Source organism: Misgurnus anguillicaudatus, chromosome 21, assembly GCF_027580225.2.
Source record: "Misgurnus anguillicaudatus chromosome 21, ASM2758022v2, whole genome shotgun sequence".
NCBI lineage: Eukaryota > Metazoa > Chordata > Actinopteri > Cypriniformes > Cobitidae > Misgurnus > Misgurnus anguillicaudatus.
This window is the reverse complement of record NC_073357.2, coordinates 50185585-50209604: the sequence shown is the minus strand read 5'-3', so window position 1 is coordinate 50209604 and position 24020 is coordinate 50185585. Positions and strand designations below refer to the sequence as shown.

General features: G+C 36.6%; 1 protein-coding gene across 1 annotated transcript; it reads left to right on the top strand.

Moving 5' to 3' along the window:
* Window positions 1-20082: 20082 nt before the first annotated feature.
* On the top strand, window positions 20083-23894 carry gpr78b (G protein-coupled receptor 78b). Its single transcript, XM_055212082.2, has 3 exons — window positions 20083-21128; window positions 21228-21341; window positions 21982-23894. Exons 1-3 carry the CDS (start codon window positions 20461-20463, stop codon window positions 22217-22219), a joined length of 1020 nt encoding a protein of 339 aa, XP_055068057.2. The 5' UTR covers window positions 20083-20460; the 3' UTR covers window positions 22220-23894.
* The last annotated feature ends 126 nt before the right edge of the window (window positions 23895-24020 follow it).

Here is a 24020-nt window from a genome sequence, read left to right as displayed (position 1 = left end):
TCCCCATTTTTAAAGCTTCATCTAACCATCAGAAACGAATCCATGTCTAAGGTCAGCAATTTTATGGCTTGAGGTTAAGTAAAATATGTCCTTATTTTCATTTTGGGGTGAACTATTTCTTAAATACAGGGGTAGTTCAATACATAAACTTTGGACCTATAATTTCCTCTAAATTTGAGAATATGAAAGTTAACCCAAACCAATATATGTATTGTTTTATTATTTTAATCCAAAAAAAAATTATCAAATGTTTTACTTACACTCTCAGCAAAAATGTCATTGGGGCAGTCCTAATATGTACCACTTAGGCACCAATATGTTCTTCTGGGGTGCTAATATGACTCTTTAGGTGCAAAGGTGTACTTTTCGAATGAGCAGGGGTGAGCGGGGCATAAACTAACGCGGGGTTAATTGTAGCGCAGCTACGTTACATATTTCTACAGGGCCGAGCAATCTGTGCTTTTGGTCTTTTTCTCTTACTGTCAGAAAATGATCTCCTGTGAATTTGTGAAAAGTTTTGATGTGTTTTGGTTAAGATATTGAACAAAGAGTGTTTTGGCGGCATAAAAGTAAATTTCTTCATCTTATTATTATTTTTTTCCGATTTCTGAATTGGGTGTGTAGGTCACCAAATCCACCCTTAATTATTTTAATCATTGTCTTGTTACCTAAAACATAACACCATTTTAAAATGTCAGCAACTCCTAGTAACTGATAGCTGGGATTGAAAACATTTTTACTCAGTGGGGTTAGTTGTAACACAGCGTTACAACTAAGCCTCCAGTATAAAATGATAATGAAATGAAAACAATGTAAGTATTATTAATCAAAATAATAACTGTTAATACAATATCAGGGGAACTAACACACAATTTTTTTTCATCTTAATTGTGCAGCCACTTTAAAAAGTATTTATATGCATTGATGCATAATACAAGGATTGTTAGATGAAGAATCATGGATGGAGTATTCACCTTATTCCGCCACGCCCCTTTTTAATTCTTCGCTCTTCCGCATTTTGTCAACAGACTTCCGCTGCTAATATGGCACAGTGCATTCGGTAGTTAGTTTGGTGGTTAGATGATTGTTTGTAGTTCACTATAACTTAAGCGAAATGACAAATATCGCTACTGCTGTAAGTGTTTTAAATTAGGAGCACGGTTAAAACTTCATACGACGCTCGGATAGTCTTATATTGTCCCATCAATCGTCTCGTGGTTAGACGATATGAAGCGGCCGCGGCAAGTAACCTATGGGACATATTACCTCGTCCTGTCAGGATGTTGATGGAGCAGCATTGAAAATTATTAAATTACTTATGCCTACTAATATTTACACAGTGATTTCGTCTTTTTTTAAAGCAAATGTGCACCTTAGCCAGTCCAATAACAATTTTGTTTTTATGTGGTAATGTACCATGATAGAATTCATTTGCAAACTTGCCAACACTTATTCCTTCAAATCAGGAGACTTAAATCCTTTTAAGTGGAATCTAAAGCTCACATATGGTTTAAGAAATTCCTTACAGATCATATCTGATCACATTGTAGGCTAAAGGTTTATATAACTGTATGACAGGTAACATCTGATCACATAGTAAAGGTTTAATATAACTGCACAACATCTGATCACATTGTAAAGGTTTAATATAAATGCATGGCAGGTAACATCTGATCACATTATGAAGGTTTAATATAAATGCATGGCATCATATCACATTGTAAATGTTTAATATCACTGCATGACATCTGATCACATATGAAGGTTTAATGTAACTTTACAACAGGTAAAATCAGGTCACATTGTAAAGGTTTATAAAAATAACTATGGACTAGAAACCGCTAACTTTTCAGCAAGACCACCCTGCAATAAATTAAGATGCAGCTTTATCGGAGTCATCAGGAGCTGATCCCAAGTGTTTTTCTGGAAGCTGTTGGTGTATGTACTGGTAAAGTGCTTGGCGACTGTGTAATGGATGCAATATCAACCCTCTGTAAAGCTGACAAGGATGGTTGTTTCTGTACATTTGTGCCAGCTCAACACATTGGAGCAGTTTCTCGGACAGGGTTTACAGGACTAGGCCTTAATTATATTAGGACATTTTAGTTTTTACAAACAAACCCTACAAAAAAACAAGACTGGTGCGTATCTTGTGACAAAACAATGGCACTCGTTAAGGTATGTGAGTACAAGGTGTTTTTAAATTATTGTAGCTCAAATATGCATTTTAGCCTGGTACCAGAATAAGCCCTGTCCGGGAAACCGCACCATTGTTTTCCCATATCAGATGTAGGTTGCTTCAGGTTGAGTTGTGATTTTAAAGTGTAGTTGTGGTCAGAGACGGATGGATCCTCCCATTGTGTTTCTGCATCACAGTTTAGGAACATGTTGATTATATCATCCTCACAGTTGTCCACTGCATCATTACACATCAATGCATCTGTGAAAATAATATAACCATAAACATTTTTATGTTAGTATTTAAAATAAACGTGCATCATGATAATTAATATATAAATGGCACACATACTTAAACAACAGTGTGTGTGAGAGAGAGACGCATTAAAAAGAGACAGTAACATTATACACACAACCTCTAACTTCAGTGTTAAATAATACGTTGTTTAATATGTCATTATCAATATCTGAATGAGAAATGAACTGACATTCTAGCATCTGAAATCTCAGTAACTTGTAGGAATCACGTGGGCTACTGTAATAATTTGATGTATGTACTATAATATCTCGTTGTACTATCGTCGTAAATATATAATGTGGACAATTAAAATAATTCAAAATAGTTGCATTTTATAAACTAACGTTACTGATCTTAAGTGTATTTGTAGAACGGAGTTCACAAATCTAACTTTAGGCGAACGAGCACAGTTAGCTAAGATAGCTTACCTGAAACTGGACACCTTTGCAACACCCGCTGTGGTTTAAATTTACCGGAACATCGTAGTCGAACCTTTACTTGGGATAAGGGTGTTCCTCAGTCGGCTTCCCGTTCGTTAAAATTGGTAAGAAACAAACATAAAGGCGCTTGAGTGAGCTTTTTAAGTTTAACGCGTCGCCTTCAGCCACTGCCTCAGCTTCTCATCATGTATGCGGCCGGAAGAACGTTGACAAAATGAGCGAAATGGCGCCGCCCTTGTTGTCGTGAAAAATAAGGTGAATAAAGTATATAGATAAACTTATATACTTAAGAAGTCTATATACTTCTTTAGTATATAGACAGAATTGTATTGAATTATTTGTGTTTAAACAAAATTTTCTAGCAGGTGTTACAACAAACCCTCTGTTTGTTACAATGAACCCCACCTATGCGGTAAGTTGTAATGTTTGCACTCTTTTCACTTTCGGTGTAATTGTAATTGTTGTGTAAAAAATAGATAAAAATTAATCTAATTTAAATATTTTTGAATGATAGAGCCAAAGCCAAAAAGCATTAGGTTGTGCCTTGCTCTCCCCTACTGCTAGCCTGGTTAGCCAGACCTACATCAAGATGTAAGGTCTGGCAACTCTTCACACAAACGGCTCAATGCAAGGGGCGGGATATAAGGTTGTCCCTCAAAATGCCTCTGTACGCAATAGGATAGCGCTATGACCAATCAGAGCAACGAAGAAGGTGACGTATGAGTCCCATGCGTTTCCCCACCAGTGGAGCTAATTGGTATATCAAACTTTTACCGTAACCAGTCGGCAAAACTCCAAACACATCTTTCTTGCTTAAAAAGGACTTCAGTAGGGTTATTTGCTCTTCACTCAAAGAAAAACATAAGTCTAAGTCCTCCAGAGTCGCGGCCAAAGCCGCTTCAAAAGAAAGCTGTTCGCCAGCAGCAGCAGCCATTCTTTGTTTTCAAGTAGGAACCGTCGCAGGCAGCTCTGTCGTCATCATGTTAAGCCCGCCCCACAGACGCTACACACGATGTGATTGGCCTGACCAAATTTTGGTTTTTGGAGCTGTTAAGTGTATTGTGAGTGCCTAGACTAAACCCTGGCAGCAAATATATTTTGCGGCCGCTAGGGTGCGTCTAGATTTCTAGGTTACCCTACTGCCCCAGTGACAGCCATTTTGACCATTTTCTTTGAAGTGCTAATTGGCTTTAAAATAATCCTGCATTCGTTTGGTATTTCATGTATCCAAGTGCTTTTTGGGGTTTACTGTATATCATTTTATTTTGAGAAGCAAAAAGGAGAACAGGAGAAGCATGAACGCTTATAAAAAACCTTTCCATTTTCTCAGATTTCATAGCGTTACACAAGCTACAATGACAAACGCCTCAGGGGGCTCACGCAATACTTGACTTTCTCTCTTTTTGTCTGGGTTATTACCACAGACACTTGTTCGCTATATGTGCTGTCATAAAGAAAGCACCGCCATAAAATTCAGTCAAAGCCCCTTTACCTGTCTCCCGTGTGTGTGTGTTTGAATCTGAGTCAAGCTGACAGATACCTTTCTCACCTGGGCTGAGGATGAACTGTGCCTTAAATTTCAGGTTCAGTTCAGTCTATCGCATTCAGCTTTGACTTTATTTTCGGCTCTTGACGTGTTCTTTAGTCCAAATGCTGAATATGTCGGCAACACAGTAGCAGCGTTGGAGAGGTTTGCCTCGTGAAATTCTTATTCAAAAGCCTAATTAACCATATGCACACTCCAGTGTTATTATTATTTCACACTTCTAACTGCTCTCTATATAGCCCAGCACATCAACTTTTGTTTCTGTGGAAAAATGAGCCGATATACTGTGATGTTAAATATGACCTGCATGATTCTGCCTGCTGTAATGTCCGTTTTCGTGTGGTTTTCTTCAAGGTTTTGCAATGTGACACGTGGATGTGACTGTTCTTTATATTTTTTAACCTTCAGATAATTTTCACCTCCACATAAAGCTTAGTAACCTCTCTCTATCTTTCTCTCTCTCTTTCTCAAATTTTGAGTTAACCCCTTAAAGTTCCAATTATTTTAACTTAAAAATATTAGTTGACTCTAAGAACTCAAGTAAAAAGTTTTTTTTAAGTTGAATTAACTTAAAATTTTAAGGTAACCAAGTAACTTACTTTTTAAAGGGACATTCAACTTTTTTTGAAAATATGCTAATTTTCCAGCTCCCCTTGAGTAAAACATTTGATTCTTACTGTTTTGAAATCCATTCAGCTGATCTCCGGGTATGGCACTAGCACTTTTACCATAGCTTAGCACCATCCATTGAATCTGATTAGACCATTAGCATCGCACTAAAAAATAACCAAAGAGTTTTAATATTTTTCCTATTACTTGACTCTTCTGTAGTTACATCGTCTACCGACAGAAAATTAAAAGTTTTTATTTTTAGGCAGATATGGCTAGGAACTATACTCTCAAACTGGCATAATAATCAGTGGCTATGCTGCTGTAACATGGCTGCAGCAGACGTAGTGATTTTACGCACTACCCAAAAATAGTCCCCTTGGTTACTTTCTATGGCAGGGGATTATTTTCGGGCACTGTGTAATATCACTACGCTTGCTGCAGTCATGTTACATCAACAAAGTCCTTGATTATTGTAGCTTTTAATTTTCTGTCGGTCTTAGTACACTATATAACTATAGAAGAGTCAAGATTTAAATAGGAAAAATATCGAAACTCTTTGGTTATTTTTTAGCGCGATGCTAATGGTCTAATCAGATTCAATGGATTGTGCTAAGCTATGCTAAAAGTGCTAGTGCCATACCCAGAGATCAGCTGAATGGATTCAAAAACTGTAAGAATCAAATATTTAACTCTAGGAGAGCTGGAAAATGAGCATATTTTCAAAAAAAGTAGAGTGTCCCTTTAAGTTGACCCAACTTTTTTTTTAAGTGTAGAGAAACATTCACCTTACTGTATTAATATTGCAAAATTTAACTTCCTGTATGCACACTATTCTTCCCTGCCATAAGAGGGGAAACTCTTTTTGCTACTGTATGCATTTGCTAATACGGACACAAAAGATGACCGAAGGGATTTTATCTCATCCCCAGTGTAAACAAAGTCAGTTTTGAGTTTTATTTTTTATTTTTAAATGCAGGTTGCACCCACCGCAGCATAATGCAATTTTCTCCGGTTAGCAAGTTAAAATGATGAATCGTAACATTATAGGGATATGTTGAGTCTCCAGTTCTGCTGAAATGAGACATTACAGACGTTCACATTAATCTTGTGGTAAATATGGGTGACATTGGACAACCATGAGGATTAGTGGAAATATTTCGATTGCATCTCAACAGCTTTGTGCTAATCGCTTTTCAGTGTGTTTTGGTTTGGACTGTTTGAAGCCTAAAATGAAGGCATTAAAACTTAACAAGACTGGCTGGTTTGTGAAACACTTGGAATGGCTTATTTGTTATCTCTCCCTTTGGAATGCATTAAGAATGTTCACATATTCCCTTGCTGATATTTTTGAACAGAGTAGAGGTAATGGAAAGCTATTACTATTAGGAAAGCGGTTTAGTGGTTAGATTTATGCAATATGACTACTATATTTTTGCACATATTTCTTGTACAAAACCTCTTAAAAATACGTCACGTAAAGATACAAGTTAATAGGCAACATAGAACAAATAAAATGTTTGTACACTGTCAGAAATAAATGGTCAGTAATGGACCCAAGCTGTCACTGCCGCAGTACCTTCTCAAAAGTAGACACTTGTACCTAAAGGGTTCATTTTAGTACATCAACAGTTTATAATGTATACATGTATGTACCTAAATGGTACAGGACCTTTTTAAATGGTATTGCCACAGTGACAGCTAGGGACCATTTTTTTATATAAACCCTCCTCAAACCAGAGGTGTTCCTGGTTTGTTTTTACACGTGGTAAAGTGCCAGCAGCTTGTAAGGCATAAAATACCTTCATTTAACCTTATCAAAGAGGAGAAGGTTGACCAATGATTAAACTAAGAGCTTTTCTACTTATTAGCCAAAGTGCTGTTTAATTTTTGAAGGATATCTTTTAGAAATCCACCTTACTTTAAGTTCACTCTGGTAGAGTCGTTCCCTCAAGCCTTGTTTTTGATCCGCATAATATTTGAACCTCTTTATAAGACAGATAAGCTTAAGGCTAAATGTTGCATGTCTTATCTTGCATAATTATGACATAAGTATTCTTCATATATATTTGCTTGATCCAAACTCCCTGCTTGAAACCTGAAGTCAAGTTGCATCACTGCTAAAATCACAACAACTATCACTGACTGTTACGCTAACATTTTTCATGTTACTAAACATAAGTTTCACATCAAAGGATTTCTGTTGTTGAAAAGATCTACGATGGACCTATCACAGCGATTACAACCAGTGGTGCATACACTGTAAAAAGTGAAAGGTTAGATCAACTTAAAATATTTCAATTGGTGGTAACTAATGTATTGTGTGGTAGCAGTTTCATAAAACCAATAAGGGACTCAAGGCTGGTGCTGTATCGTGAATAAGTCACGTATGAAGGGGTTGCAATGCCATTTCATGATACAGCACAGCTTCTTATACCTTATTGCTTACTTATATACAGTATACACTTACCTAAAGGAAGGTGCTGAAAGCATTCTTTAGAAATGTTGGCCCATATTGATAGGATAGCATCTTGCAATTGATGCAGATTTGTGGGATGCACATCCAGGGCACGAAGCTCCCGTTCCACCACATCCCAAAGATGCTCTATTGGGTTGAGATCTGGTGACTGTGGGGGCCATTTTAGTACAGTGAACTCATTGTCATGTTCAAGAAACCAATTTGAAATGATTCGAGCTTTGTGACATGCAGCATTATCCTGCTGGAAGTAGCCATCAGAGGATTGGTCCAATTTTGGTGGGCTCATGCAAATTGTAGCCTCTTTTTCCTATTTGTAGTAGAGATGAGTGGTACCCGGTGGGGTCTTTTGCTGTTGTAGCCCATCCGCCTCAAGGTTGTGCGTGTTGTGGCTTCACAAATGCTTTGCTGCATCCCTCGGTTGTAACGAGTGGTTATTTCAGTCAAAGTTGCTCTTCTATCAGCTTGAATCAGTCGGCCCATTCTCCTCTGACCTCTAGCATCAACAAGACATTTTCACCCACAGGACTGCCGCATACTGGATGTTTTTCCCTTTTCACACCATTCGTTGTAAACCCTAGAAATGGTTGTGCGTGAAAATCCCAGTAGCTGAGCAGATTGTGAAATACTCAGACCGGCCCGTCTGGCATCAACAACCATGCCAAGCTCAAAATTGCTTAAATCACCTTTCTTTCCCATTCTGACATTCAGTTTGGAGTTCAGGAGATTGTCTTGACAAGGACCACACCCCTAAATGCATTAAAGCAACTGCCATATGATTGGTTGATTAGATAATTGCATTAAAGAGAAATTAAACAGGTGTTCCTAATAATCCTTTAGGTGAGTGTATATAGTAAATATATGCTCTCTCTCAATAAAATGCTACATCCTATTAACCAACATTAATCAAATTGTCAATATAAAATAATAGTTCAGTGCTTGCTGGGAATTAATAGTTTTTTTGTTTAAAAGTTACGATTTTACATGTAAATGGTCGATAGAGATACTTGCTCCCAGTGATGGGGACACATTGTTCTCAAATGACTTGTCTAACATCCTCCTGTAAACCACAATTTCAATGAAAGGTTTACGAACTAAATAACAGTACCAGTTGTTGTAATGGGATGCAGTGTTTTTCAAAAGCTCATTTTTGCCCCACATGGTCTCTGAGTGGGCGACACTCTCTGAAAATAGCTTCCACCAGGAACAGATGAATCGACTGCGCACCTTGTTAAATTAAAGATTAATAAGGATTCGCTTTGTGTGCAATGCTTTCTTGAAGCTTCGCTTGCGCCACTGATGAGACTTATGTAACACTGTTGCTTAATACTGCATGTCCTTCAGAAAAGAGATGGCTGTCATATGCTGCAGAAGTGTTGTACCCATCATAGACAGTGTTAGGGACAATGTAGTTTAAGGTTTTACATAATGCATTGACATGCTGTCTACAGTAAGTCTTTAATGTACAGTTTAAAAGGTTGCACGTGTGTATGCAGGAAAAACAAATTAAGCAGTAACTTAGATATAAAGAAAAAATGAATCAAATCTTAAAATAAGCCATGATACTTGCTTGCTGTTCTTCAGCTATAATACTTTTGCTCTGTAGCAATAATACTTTGTTGGAGCCTGTACAGTATAATTACTCCATTGCATTGAAGAGTTAACAGTTTTGTGTTTGCAAGGGTTTCTGTTGGCTAGCATTAGGTCATGATTTGTCTATATGCACTCACAGAGATAATGTACCCTTTAAAACGGTCATATGTACCGATTATGTACAGATGTACTTTTGAGGAACCAATTATGCACTATTAGGGAGTACTTTTTTAAAGGGTACCGCCCCAGTGACAGTAGGGAGCTCTTGAAATTGAATCTCTTGTTAAGATAAAATGTATGTTTTATATATTATTTATCTTATGTAACCCCCCTAGGAACAGTCTGGACTGTTTAGATAAGAGTAGTCACTGTACCTGGCATGCATGTCAGATATCTGCTTTTCTTTCTTCTGGGTTAACACTTTTCAGGACTAGTACACTGAAGATGTGGCTTTAAGGTTAACATTACAAACAACAATTGCAGGAATAACCATACTAGTCGTTGATGTACTGTTATAGTTGATTCAAATAAAACATATGTGAAATAGATACTGAACACTTTTTTTGTTATGAAGATTATTTTAACCCTATTAAACCAAATGTGTCGTCAACAAATAAAGAGTCGCAGCCAAAAATGTTTTTATTCTAAGGCATCATGATGCACCTTTGTTGTTATAGTGTAGTGTGTCATGTTGTTTTAAACCTGTATGAATTTTTTTCTGATGAACACAAAAGAAGATAAATTATAGTAAAACACAGCAGATAGTGACCATTGACTTCCATAGTAATAAAAAATATGATGGAATTTAATGGGTACTGTCAACTGTGTGGTTACCGTCATTTATCAAAATATTTTCTTCATCATTTATCACAATACTTCCAAAAGATTTTTTTCCTACTATGGAAGTCAATGATCACTACCTGCTGTGTGTTTACCATCATTTCTCAAAATATCTTGCTTTGTGTTCATCAGAAAAAAGAAATTCATACAAGTTTAGATCAACATGAGGATGAGTAAATGATGACAGAATTTTTATTTTAAAGTGAACTATCCCTTTAATTTGGTAGAAATCTGTATATGAAATAGTGTGTGGCACTCATAAACAGCCTGCCAGTTTAATATTCTTACTGGTTGTACTGGGAACATCGTGTCTGAATGTGATTATATTTCACACTGGGCACGTGTCGGGCACCATTTGTTTGATCTTACCTTATCTCACCTCTTCCCCTCCATCTCCCTCCCTTTCTCTCTCTCACACACACACACACAGATGCACACAAAACTATCATGACTATTTAATGTTTGTGTTTTAGGCACTGTTTGCTTTCATCTGTTTTATCAGGTTTCTCTTTGTAATGCACCTAATGAAGAAAGACATAATTATGAGCAACATCATCAGCCATATGGTCACTCCATCTTTGATGGCATAATCCATGATGAGTCCAGACAACACTGAAATATGTTCAGGGATAATTATCACAACACCTGGATACAGGGAGACTGCAAAATAAAAACACACATAATTTAGAATCGACAGACTTACATTTGGTTTTAAGCAAATGTTTGTTATTTGACATATCAGGACCATATCAGACACTAATATTAGTACATTAGTAATATGTTTCATAAAAACCAACATCATTTAAAAAGACATTTAAAGTCCTTTTAGGAAAAGTACTCAGACAAATAGCCTAGCAACATACTGTACTCTAAAAATGCTCCATTGTGAAGTATTTGTATTGAGCTCTGCAAATAATGAGGCTTACGGTCTTGGCAGCAAGTAACAGCACTTATAGATCCGAGTTTATTTTCTGGTGATTCATGTATCTTTTATTGTATTATTATCATTGCTCTATATGTGACAGACTGTTTAAAATAGTTCTTAGAAGATGGGGCCAGGATTCAACAGTGAGGTTCAGGCTTGCTCATTCCCCAAAACATATACTGAGGACAGCATATAAATTGAATAGGCAGTATTGAGGCATTACATAATCACCATAGACATTTAGATAAACAAGTGAGTTGGATCATTAATAAAACAATAAAGCGTATCTTCAAAAATCTCTTTGTTGTCTGTGGTCGAACAGGCTCAATTCTATGTTTTTGCTTAGCAGTAAACTGTAAAGGCTTTATTGATGCGAATCCTTGCCCTGGTCTTTCTCCAGTTCTTTTGGTCTCTGGATAAAAGGAGCTTCCCCACCATTTAAGCAAAGGTTGACTGTGCCATGGCCAGTGGCTCCCTGCAGTGGGCAAAACCAATCAGTTTTAAGGGGAAGAGATTTGTATACAATCATGTTTGCTTTGCTTCTGAACACTCAGAGATAAAGGTACATCAGATACGCGCTTATGTAATTTAAATATCTACTCATGCTGTTAAAAATCGAGCACTGACAGCCAACAAACAGCTCGGCAAAGTTTTGTTTTCCATTACAAGTTAGGAAACTTCACATTCTTTCTAATCCCATTTTTTAAACCCTAGTTAGTGTGTAATGTTGCTATAATAGCATAAATAATACATGTAAAAGCTAAAGCTCAAAGCAGGCTCACTGCCAGGCGATATATTTTCTTTAACATAATTCGCCTTTCAAAGCCTACAACGAACTGTTTCGGTTAGGACTACAGCCCTCTACTTCCTGCTTTAATGATATCAGTAGAACAGTTTTTTCACTAAACTCCGCCCACAGGAATACGTCAGTCGCCAGCTAAGCTAACGGCTAGCTAAGCTGCTATCAAATCACAACAGACTAAACAAACTACACAATCAGAACTCGATATGTATTTCTGAAAGAGGGACTTCATAGAACAAGGAAGACATCAGCCCGTTTTTAGGACAGTGAAAACAGCGCTATACAGATAAGTAAATTGTGTGGAAAAATACCGCGGTGTTCATAAACATGTTACTGTAAAGAAAATCAAAGCTTCGGAAACACAGAAAGAAAGGAACCTTTAATGTTAATTTGAATGTAAAATAGGAGATCTTTTTAAATTAAATAAATTTAGGAAATAAAAACGTTAGCCCAGTAATTGTGTGTGTGTGTGTGTGTGTGTGTGTGTGTGTGTGTGTGTGTGTGTGTGTGTGTGTGTGTGTGTGTGTGTGTGTGTGTGTGTGTGTGTGTGTGTGTTACACTAAATCATGTACATATTTTCCAAAATCTCCATCTCTAAATCACCGCAGACATTTTCCATACACTTTTGAACTCTCTGTTGCGTAACTGTCTCATGCTCGGTAGTTGTGTGGGACTGTTTGGATTGGAAAGTGCTGTTTACTTTAAGCAATGTGGGATGTGCGACTGGGTTAGTTTAAGATAGGAAAAGCATCTCCACCAACCACACACACACAGTTCATCAAAAACACAATATGTCCTGATCTGTTTAGGAAAATGGCCAAAGAAGTATTTCAGTATTTCGAGAACTATAATATGTCATGTCGCTATTCAAGTGAAATGTGTAAATATTGCATGACTCTTATTGACGGTGTGTCGATGTTTTGAAGTTCACTTTGCAATGCTGTGACAAGTTATTTTAATCCGCTGCCATTTCAACTGCAGACAAAACCTTACAAGACCCTCCGTTACCATGACAACATGACTCACAATAACTCGTGCGTACCTGTGCCAGCTGGGAAAGCCGTAGAAGAGTCATTTCACGCTGTCTCTGTTGCCAAACACCTCTCTGTTTAGTGCCTTTACCGTTTTAATTTTCAATAACAGCACCTGCATTAAGTGTCCCGTGGATTGCACAAAAGAGCCATTGTGAGCTTTTAAAATACAACATCTTTTATTTATACTATTGAAATACACGTCATTGACCATCATTAAGTCTGATACTGACTGGAAACGTTGAGATGCCATAATCTGTTAGATTCACTATACACACACATACACACTGGTGTGCCACCTGTGGCTATAGATGCACATGTTAGAGATAGACAGTGAATGCAATGATAAATTATCTCACAGCTGCAATGTTTTACACATGCTTACACCACACTGCAATGTTAAGTAAGTTACTGGAAAATCATCATTGCACAAAAACACGCACAATTTTGAATAGATGAATGTGCATAAAATGATGGGTAAAAGTTTTTTTTTCATAAAATCATCCTATAATGTAAAGATAATTCTGTGAAAACATAACCTTGATATCTTTAATATTGACTGAGTATGGTCACGTCCAAGATTGAAATTAATGTAAATTCAGTGATTTAAATCAAACTAGATTATGAGATTTATGTTTGCCCAGTCTGTAAATTTTGACATTTGAAAACAGATGCACAGCTTTGTATTAAAATATCATTCAGGCCTAATAGTCATGCATGCTGTAATAAAGGACTTGAGTGCAATACAGGACAATTCACTGAAGGGCACTAGGACAACAATGATTAATCTTTATTGAGAGAAACTGTGTGGTCATTTAATGTCACTGTATGTTTTTTATGAACCTTTGCTTTTTTGAACAGTCAGTCGCTGCTGGTTGTGTTTCATTAGCATTATCCTCTCACTTGGCTGTTGTCACTCTCTGTTGTTTAGATTACCATCTTATTACACCCACGGCGTGTATATATATGCATATATATATATATATGGTAACTCCAAGAACAAGTAAACTTTCTGCATTTCTGCCTAATAGTCCCTGGTTATTAATGTTCCTCTGCTATTAAAGGAATATTCCATTTTCTTAAAAGAAAAATCCAGATAATTTACTCACCACAATGTCATCCAAAATGTTGATGTCTTTCTTTGTTCAGTCGAGAAGAAATTATGTTTTTTGAGAAAAACATTGCAGGATTTTTCTCATTTTAATGGACTTTAATAGACACCAACAATTAATACTTAACTCAACACTTAACAGTTTTTTCAACAGAGTTTCAAAGGACAATATACAATCCCAAACGAGGCATAAGGGTCTTACCTAGCAAAACGATTGTCATTTTTGACAATAAAAATAACAAATATCCACTTTTAAAGCACAACTTCTCGTTTAGATCTGGTCGCAATACGTCATGACGTCAAGAGGTCACAGAGGACGAACGCGAAACTCCGCCCCAGTGTTTACAAGTGGGGTGAAAGAGGACCATTCCTAGTACGTTGTTGTATGTCAACTGATACTAATTAATGTCTTTGTGTCAGTTTATTGTTTACAATGGTCCGCAAATGTGCGTTTTATGTAACACGTGACCTCCCTACGTCACTACGCATTAACGTTAGGTCGCGCTGGACCGGACCTAAACGAAAAGTTGTGCTTTAAAAGTGTATATTTGTTATTTTTCTTGTCAAAAATGTCAATCGTTTTGCTAGATAATACCCTTATGCCTCGTTTGGGATTGTTTATAGTCCTTTGAAACTCCGTTGAAAAAAACTGTTAAGTGTTGAGTTAAGTGTTAATTGTTGGTGTCTATTAAAGTCCATTAAAATGAGAAAAATCCTGCAATGTTTTCCTCAAAAAACATAATTTCTTCTCGACTGAACAAAGAAAGACATCAACATTTTGGATGACATGGTGGTAAGTAAATTATCTGGATTTTTCTTTTAAGAAAATTGAATATTCCTTTAACTCTAGTCAAAGTTGGATTACATAATATCTTTTATGCTTTGTCCTTGTCATATTAGCTTTGTGTAATCACAAAGATTATTCTTCTAGCCCTTATGCTGTTTTGACCTCTATTAGACAGATTAGTATAGCTTGAGGTCAACGTTCAAACGGTCAGTTATCTTTAAAGTCCCACTGTGGGAAAAATGTGTAGGTTTTTATTGTTGTTTTTATGTCTGTGTGTTGTTTTAAATGTGTTTTAAGACAAGCTATGGGCACATTCATCATTTAACAGCATTGCTGGGTTTTTTCTCCATAAAATTGGAGAAAGTCTCATTCCCGTGGTATAAAATGTTTGGATGCTTCATAGACAAGGCTTTGAAATGATCACAGCACTGCTGCTTCAGCTTTGCTTCTGTGCTGCCCACAAATACAGGGTTAGCGCTGTAACCTGTTAACATCAGCGCTCAAGGATAAGTGCTGCAAACGCGCATTTCACATATGCATGTGTGAAACTGAACTTAGCAGTTATGTGTCTGAAACTGCTGAATGTAGCATCTATTTACATATATATCTATGGTCCGAGGTGATGCGAAAGAGTGGAGGCGGGAACTCATTTGCATATCCATAGATCTGCATATCTTAATGAGGCAAAGGTGTAAAGTTACATATAAGCTGTTTTAAAGCATGAAGAAATTACTGTGACTGGTAAAACTTTTTTCTATTTAAATGATTCAATTCTTGACCACAAGGAAACTTTAACACTGTTAACCCTGATTTAGTTTTAACCCAAATAAATGAGTACACTTAACTTACACTTTGAAATATACCCCCATTACAAGTGTTTTAGTTTAATGCGTGATTTGCATGATTTCTTCAAGAACAAATTTTAAAGGGGACATATCATGAAAATCTGACTTTTTCCATGTTTAAGTGCTATAATTGGGTCCCCAGTGCTTCTATCAACCTAGAAAATGTGAAAATGAACAACCGTTCTCTGCAAGCATGTGACAAAAATAGGTCATTAACATTTGGCTCCCCTTGTGAGGTCAGAAGTGGATAATACCGCCCTTTAATCTGCACTATCCAACCACAGAACTGTCATTTAGTGCAGAGATCAGCTCATTTGCATTTAAAAGGACACACCCAAAACATGCACATTTTTGCTCACACCTACAAAGTGGCAATTTTAACATGTTATAATAAATTATCTAGATGGTATTTTGAGCTAAAACTTCACATATGTACTTTAGGGACACCAAAATTTTATTTTACATCTTTAAAAAGTCTTGTGAAATGTCCCCTTTAAGTTGAATCAACTTATTTTATTTTAATCTGTGGATTTGATAATTCACCCATCATGCATTGCACCATGCATAGATTATACTGCTACTGTTATAGGATTGTTGCTTTGTTTGGTGTCTTTATTATACTACTGCAGCTGTTTTGTCACTGTAAATGATTATTTTTATGGTGAAATTAAGAGCTCATACACTCACCTAAAGGATTATTAGGAACACAATACTAATACTGTGCTTGACCCTCTTTCTGGTCTGCCTTAATTCTTCATGGCATTGATTCAACAAGGTGCTGAAAGCATTCTTTAGAAATGTTGCCACATATTGATAGAATAGCATCTTGCAGGTGATGGAGATTTGTGGGATGCACATCCAAGGCACAATGCTCCCATTCCACCACATCCCAAAGATGCTCTATTGGGTTGAGATCTGGTGACTGTGGGGGCCATTTTAGTACAGTGAACTTATTGTCATGTTCAAGAAAACAATTTTAAATGATTCGAGGTTTGTGACATGGTGCTTTATCCTGCTGGAAGTAGCCATCAGAGGATGGTTACATGGTGGTCATAAAGGGATGGACATGGTCAGAAACAATGCTCAGGTAGACCATGGCTTTTAAACGATGCCCAATTGGCACTAAGGGGCCTAAAGTGTGCCTAGAAGACATCCCCCACACCATTACACCATTGCATTAATGAGAAATTAAACAGGTGTTCCTAATAATCCTTTAGGTTAGTGTATTTTCACATCATGAAAGGTTTCTGCAAAGATTGCATTAATATTACAAGTTTTATAAACTATGTCAAAATAAGACGTGTGAAATAAAGTTTCTCATATTGTTAATTATTTGTGGAACAGGAAATGTATTTCTGGATTAAGACATTTTACATTCAGTGACAGAAAAATTGACTATTTAACAATCTTAAGTACATTTAAACAATTAAAATGATCATTTTTAGGATAGCAAGCTACCATATACATATATATACTACAACTGCTGGGTTGTTATTTAACCTGTGCAGAGTTGTTTCAACCCAAAATGCTGGGTTGTTTTAATCCATTTTTTGTGACAAATAGAAACATTTTCTGGGTTTAATTTAACCCAATGGGTCTGAAAATGACCCTTATATTATATTATATTTGGCTTAATATAAGGTCCATTTGTGCCATTAACAGCAACACAACATCTTCAAATGTAATAAGACATTCAGCAAGTATATCAGGACTATATATCTGTACTGAACACACCCCCACATTTCTAGAATTAAACTCAAAGTCGAAAGAGGAATAATGCTCTTCTATTTTCAGTTGTAAGTCATCTTTCTTTTGCAGTCACAGGAATGGAAATCTCACTAGAGCATGGAGGGAATATTTTACATGGCTGACATTTCAGCTATGCAGAACCCTCAAACTTGTGCACAAGTCATTTAATATTAGCTGCACTGGTTTACAGGAAATTTATTCAATGTCTCATCAGGCTTAGTAGTTTAAGTCTCTACATTATTATGAAAAAAAAAATGTTGGTATAACCTGAGCTTGTGAAATATATTTATGTGATAGGGGAGAGCGGGGTATGTTGTCACACTTTTCACACTGTCTAACATTTACTGAGCACCATACATCAAAATGGTATAAATCTCATACCAAATGAAAGAAGGAAGTCTTGGGCACATATGTTGTATTCATAACATCTTTATATCTTATCTCATTACAGAGTTGTAGACTGTTGAATAGTGACTGTGCACTTGTGACAATTTGCCCCATCGGAGGGTAAGTTGTCACACTAGGGCGGGTAAGTTGTCACACTAGATTATCTAAAAATAAGAACACAACTACTTAATTGTGAATATTGATTTTAATTTTTAAACTCAAACCAAACTGGAAATATAAACATCCGTGCCTGGAGAATCTGGAAAAACAATTATTTCAATCCAAATAATGCACATTTCAATTAAGTGGCAAGACCACTTTACTTTGAACTTTGGTTCAAATGTTCTATGGCTTTCACATAAAACCAGATAACTGAATGGAACGCTGCAGATAACTTGCTTAACTTAACATGTTTAACCTCTGAACAAAACAGATGCCCTGTATGACTAATAGGACTCATCTCCAGAATCACAATTCTGACACACATAAATTGCCTGGCCTGAGGTGAAAGAATCATGGGCCCAATTGTTGCATTTTACACATATTACCCAGGTCTCCTTTGGACGACTCTTTGAAAATGGCTCTACACAGACGAGGCAGAAGCACTCTTCATCATCTGATGATGACTCTTGCATGATTTTTCTTCTTTTAGCTGCCTTGTTTTTCATAGGTCCAGATTTCTGCTTCCCTTTCTTTTGAAACAGCTTTTTGCTAGATTGAGGCTTATTCTTTTCTATATCATGTTTTCTGAGCATGTTCGATGTGTTTGTTTGTACAGGGGCAAGTTGTCAGATGTGACGACTTGCCCCAAAGTCATTGAGACAACTTGCCCCATACTTACTTGTGTGCTAATGTTGTCTAAATCTCAAGTTTAGCTCATCATATCACTTTAGCTAAAGTATCAAAAGACACTTTACGGTCTCCTCTATTTTGTGCAAAATAATCATTTTAAACATTCACACCTAACAAAGTTGTATTGCATAAAATGTAAAGTGATTTTTTTTTACTTTTTAAGCAGAAAAATAAGAAAATTGTGCTAACCTCAGATTACAGTGATCTTGACCACATGTGAACAGGAAGTTCACTATAGAAGAAGAAGTCACATAAAGTGGCTATTTGATTTTTGAGATAGAGCCTCTAGTGTTGGAGTTATTAACAGTGTGACAACTTACCCGTGTGACAACTTACCCCGCTCTCCCCTATTAATAAATGTGTTTAAAGCACTATACAGTCTTTATTAAATCGCACAGCACTCACATCCCCAGTTGTTTATTTTGACCTTTCTTGAAAAAATAGAATGCCATTTTGACCCATTTCCCCTTTGGGTTTTAATAAATGCAGGGAAATCATGTGGGATTGCTGATATAGTTGTGGAAGGGACAATAAAAAGCACTTAACCTTCTCCCTCTTGACCTTAGCTATATACAGTACAAGTATGGGCTCTGTTATATAATGCTAGGAAAGCTTTAGAAGTGCCCTCGCCTTAACTGGCATAATATTTACTAATATCCTGTGTGGAGTCCGTTTTTTATATAAATGTATTTCACGTGTTCTGCATATGGACTTTCATTGTCTGTTCATTATGAGGACCTAAATATTTCTGATTTTTGATGTAATTCTAAACTGATTGGTCTCAAAAGTCCTTCTAAAACAAATTAAAGATTATCATTAAGATAAAAAATACTCACTAAATCACTAATATTGGTTGATTTATTTACACTAAACAAAAACAGACATATAGGCAGATATAAAGTGATAGATAAAGTGCAGGTGAGTACTTTCAAAGGCTCTGATTGTTAGAGACAGATACAGGTGGGATAATGAACCTTTATCATGCTGATAGATTTACAATAGGTGACACCCACGGCTCTCTCTCTTGTACCCAGAAGCACAGCTGGCTCTGCCCCCCAGCTATTGTCTTCTTCCTTTTTGATTTGCCATTTGTAAAGAGCTGATAGTGAGCCATGCTTCTGACTCACATGCTCCCAGGGGAAGCCCTTCACTGACGAAAAGGCGTTGTAGCGCGGCTTCATTAGATGCTTTAGCTTCCTCTTTACTGCTTGTGGTCATTACACTCATTATACACCTCTAATTCTTTATCTCTCTTCAATTATGCAAAATAATTATGAGTAAAGATGTTGTTGTTTTTTCTATCGATTGGCCAACATTTGCTGTAACTTAGAAAATAGAAATTCAAAGTTTTATATGTGTCTGTTAACAATGAATTTTCATTTTTAGTTTTTGTCTTTATTTGTGTGACAGTTGCTTTAACTTACAGAAAAACAATGTAATTGGTTAATTTATTATGATGATTTAAAGTAATGTAAAGACATATACTGTCATGACTTTTTGATCACAGTAGTTTTTACATTTGTGCACAAGTGCTTTTGTAAAGAATGGAATGGATTTTAGTATAACAAATATATTTGTCTTATATACAAAGCTGTATTTCTGTAAAAAGGCCACCCACAGTCAATGCCCTTGTGCGCATGTTCCAAGAACAAAGCGTGACAGAGTCCCCGAGCTCCACCAACACCAGCGTTGAGAAGCGCAGGAGTAAAAGCCTGTAGCACGATGGAAATTAAACAGCTTTTATTATTAAAAGTCAAGTGCAATTTACTTTAGCCAGTATAATGATTACAAATAGTCACAAATCCGAATTGGAAAACGCGCTTGTGTAAAAAGACGCGACTGCGTTTCAGCACTCTGGACAGCGCACGCAAGTTGCGCCTGACGCGACTTACTGGAGTTATTTTGTTTCTGCTTAAAAAATATAGGAGAAGAATCATGCACTATTCAACAACAGGGTCAAATACACCGCAAGTGGACTTTTAAAGTGAGAAATGGACTTTGCGGAAATTCTCTTTGCTTCTTTCATCGTTGTGGTTGCGATCGTTTCTCTGTTGTCCAACTTGCTGGTGTTGCTATGCTTCATCCACAGCGGCGAGATACGCCGACAGGTGCCAGGTGTGTTCACCATGAACTTATCGTTCTGCAACATACTCATCTCCGTCCTAAACATGCCGTCCACATTAGTGGGGATCGTAAGCAACCAACAGCCTTTTGGGGACCGCTTGTGTCGCACCGTCAGCTTTCTGGAGACCTTTCTGACAGCCAACAGCATGTTAAGCATGGCAGCGCTCAGTATAGACCGTTGGATAGCCGTGGTGTTCCCGCTGAGTTACTCCAGCAAAATGCGCTACCGGGACGCGCTGGTTATGGTGTGTTACTCGTGGCTTCACTCGTTCACCTTCTCCCTCATCCCGCTGCTTTTCTCCTGGTTTGACTACAGTCCCGTTTACGCATCCTGCACGTTGCATTTGGTCGAGGAGAGCGCGCGGATTAAGTTTACCGTGTTTACCATTGTATTTCATGCCACCAGCTTCATGCTCTCCCTCCTGATTTTGTGCGTTACATACTTAAAGGTGTTAAAAGTTGCACGCTTTCACTGCAAGAGGATTGACATTATAACCATGCAGACCCTCTTCTTATTGGTAGATATACACCCGAGGTATTTATAACTATTTATTCTCAGTTTGATATTTGTAGGGTTGTGTGCGCAAGGGTTCCCCTCCTGATCTCATTTACATAATTTAATACTCTTTTGTAGTGTAAAGCAACGTTGTCTTGCAGAACAAAAGAGAAGGAAACAGCGCGCAACTAAGAAAATCAGCATTTTTATTGGGTCTTTCATCATCTGTTTCGCGCCTTATGTCATTACAAGGTATGTACTGTTTATACAAACTCATTTGATCTTGAAATAAATTGATGTAACCTTTTTTATAATATGTGATGTAATAAAATAAAACAGAAAAGACTGATTAAGACTGACGATTACGCATTGGAGCTGTTTAACATCGTTTTGTTTATTATTAAGTTAATTGGTTTCACTAAGAAACGTGTCTCGAAATGTCGTCATTTAATTGAGTCGTGAGATGACGTTAACAAGACTAAAAGACTGTTTCTAATAATAGCTCCTGTTTGCCAGAGGTGACAGGACACATAAACACTCACGATAAAGCTCACCTGATCTAAAAACACCTTGTTCTCTTTCAGTTTCTTGCCTGTAACATTTACTATCCCCGTAGCTCTTTCTTCTTCTTCAAAAAAAAACAACACATATAATTACGTCATATAACGTTATATCATATTTTTATCATGCAAACAAGACTAAGTTTTGTTATTTTCTACAATACATTCATAGTTATGCATTTGGCACACACAGTCACCCAAGCGACTTACAGTGCATATTATCAGTATGTGTGAGTCAGGGATCAAACCCATGATCTTTGCTTCACTAACACAAGATAGCTACAGCATATGCTGTCAATTACGTTATTAATAGATTCTTTTCTACTTCCAAGGTTGGTCGAGCTTCTTCCTCTTGTGGAAATTAACCGACACTGGGGTATTATCAGCAAGTGTTTAACATACAGCAAGGCAGCCTCGGATCCTTTTGCCTACTCCCTCCTGCGACAGCAGTACAAGAAAGTCCTGGTAACAGTAGCCAATCGCCTACTAAAGCGTGATTTATACCCCTCCTCTGGACAGAGCAGCTCTATGGACACAGAGAACGACTACAGTCTTCAAAGAATTAGCTAGTGACACTTGCACAAACTGGAACGTCTCAATGCCTTCATTTCAAAAAGTGTGCGTGGGAATTCAAAGAATGAGTGACTGTGTGTGAAACAGAAAAACAGGATTGTGTGTCACAGTAATGGTACTGTAACAGTGATGGCCCCGTGTAATGTAACCAGGGGGTTGTGAAAACAAGGACAGCGGTACGGCGCAGAGCATAATCATATTCACACATACACACTTTTAGGCTGCAGTGTAACATCGTGCCAAATCTTGGTGCACTTTATGCTCCCAGCTAATAAGATTCAACCAAGAAGATTTTGCTATAGAAACGTTTATTTTTTCTGGGAATGTACTCATGGGACTGAGGCTTTGGACATCTGCACTACCATTCAAAAGTTTAGGGTCCCTTTTCATGGGGAAAAAATTATGTTTTTTAAACTCTTCAAAAATTACAGAATAACAAATGGAACTGTGAGATCTCAAAATGAATCTAAATATATTTTAGCATCTTTTAGCATTACCAAAAGTATTTTCTTAACATTTATCACCCTGAAAACCATATTGACGGTGTTCCCATCTATGCTACGCTCTTATTGGCTTATTTGTTTCATTATTTGGTCATAGTCATTTCAAAATGTTTTATTAAATACCTTTTAAAGAAGGATAATATGTTTGCACAATTATATCTACAAAATAATTTATATTTGTAAGGTAAAGAGAAGCATTTCACTCAAGTGACCCCCAAATCTTTGAAAGGTAGTCTACAAAATGCCAGTTCATATCAGAATACTTCTCAAGTTAGATAAATGTATATTTTTGATTTGTCTAAAGTTGCCATTACAGTGGACTCTCTTCTTAAAACGACTTTATGTTGGTCACTGGACGGTGATGCACTTTGTTACATCTTAGTATTTGATATTAGTGACAGAACAGCCAAAGTTGAACGTCTCTACTACTGATATCAAAGCTGTTATTGTATAATTGAATGTACTAGATTTATGTAACAGCTGTTCATAGTGCTAGTACATAAAGGTGAATTTGTTGGGGTCTTGATGTAGCTACTGTACACAGCACAAAAATGTATAGTGTACTTATTTATTTAATAATTTATCTGCTGAGCAGTTGTGAAGTTTACTCTAGTTCATAATTAAGTGCTTTATACAGCTGTATTAGTGCCAGATTTGTTGAATTTACTGTTTTGTGACAATAGTGCAATAAAGATATATATTGAAAGGATGATCAAGTTAACCTCTACATCAGAAGGCTGTGATCGTGTCTGTGAAATCCAGGTTAAAGTCTTATAATCTAATTATTATGATTTTAATTTTTGACATACTCAGTCAAAAGTAAAGATAGTCTTCCTAGGGTATATTTTAACATAATGTTCTGTAGAGTGATTTTAGGTAGAAAACAATAAATAACAATAAAATGACTCTAGCTGGGTTTTCACAGACAGGGTCACAAATTAATAAGTGCTAAGAGTGTTGAAGCATTAATTTAACAATACAAACATTTATATGCACGTTTTAAAGAATTTATAGTTATGAATTCATTAGTAAACTGTATCTTTATTCCTAAAATTAGCTTTTATATTTGATTGTAAAAAGAGTGTAAATTGCAGAATATTTGTAGAATAGAAATATGAAAAATAGAAAAGGTATCAAACACTTTACGGTTCTATTCAACACATGAATCAATGCATAAGTAAACATAAACTAACAATGATACTGGGATGCGCTACAGGTGTAAAAGTAGTACACTTCCATAGTGTACTTAAAGTGCTTTATTTTCACACAGTAATTTTGTACTTAACATACTAAAA

Excerpts from the sequence above, each read along its gene's own strand:
- gpr78b (XM_055212082.2), top strand. The coding sequence starts at position 20,461 with ATGGACTTTGCGGAAATTCTCTTTGCTTCTTTCATCGTTGTGGTTGCG. Across the intron at positions 21,129-21,227 it reads TTGGTAGATATACACCCGAG|TGTAAAGCAACGTTGTCTTG; the intron begins GTATTTATAACT and ends ACTCTTTTGTAG. Across the intron at positions 21,342-21,981 it reads GCGCCTTATGTCATTACAAG|GTTGGTCGAGCTTCTTCCTC; the intron begins GTATGTACTGTT and ends TCTACTTCCAAG.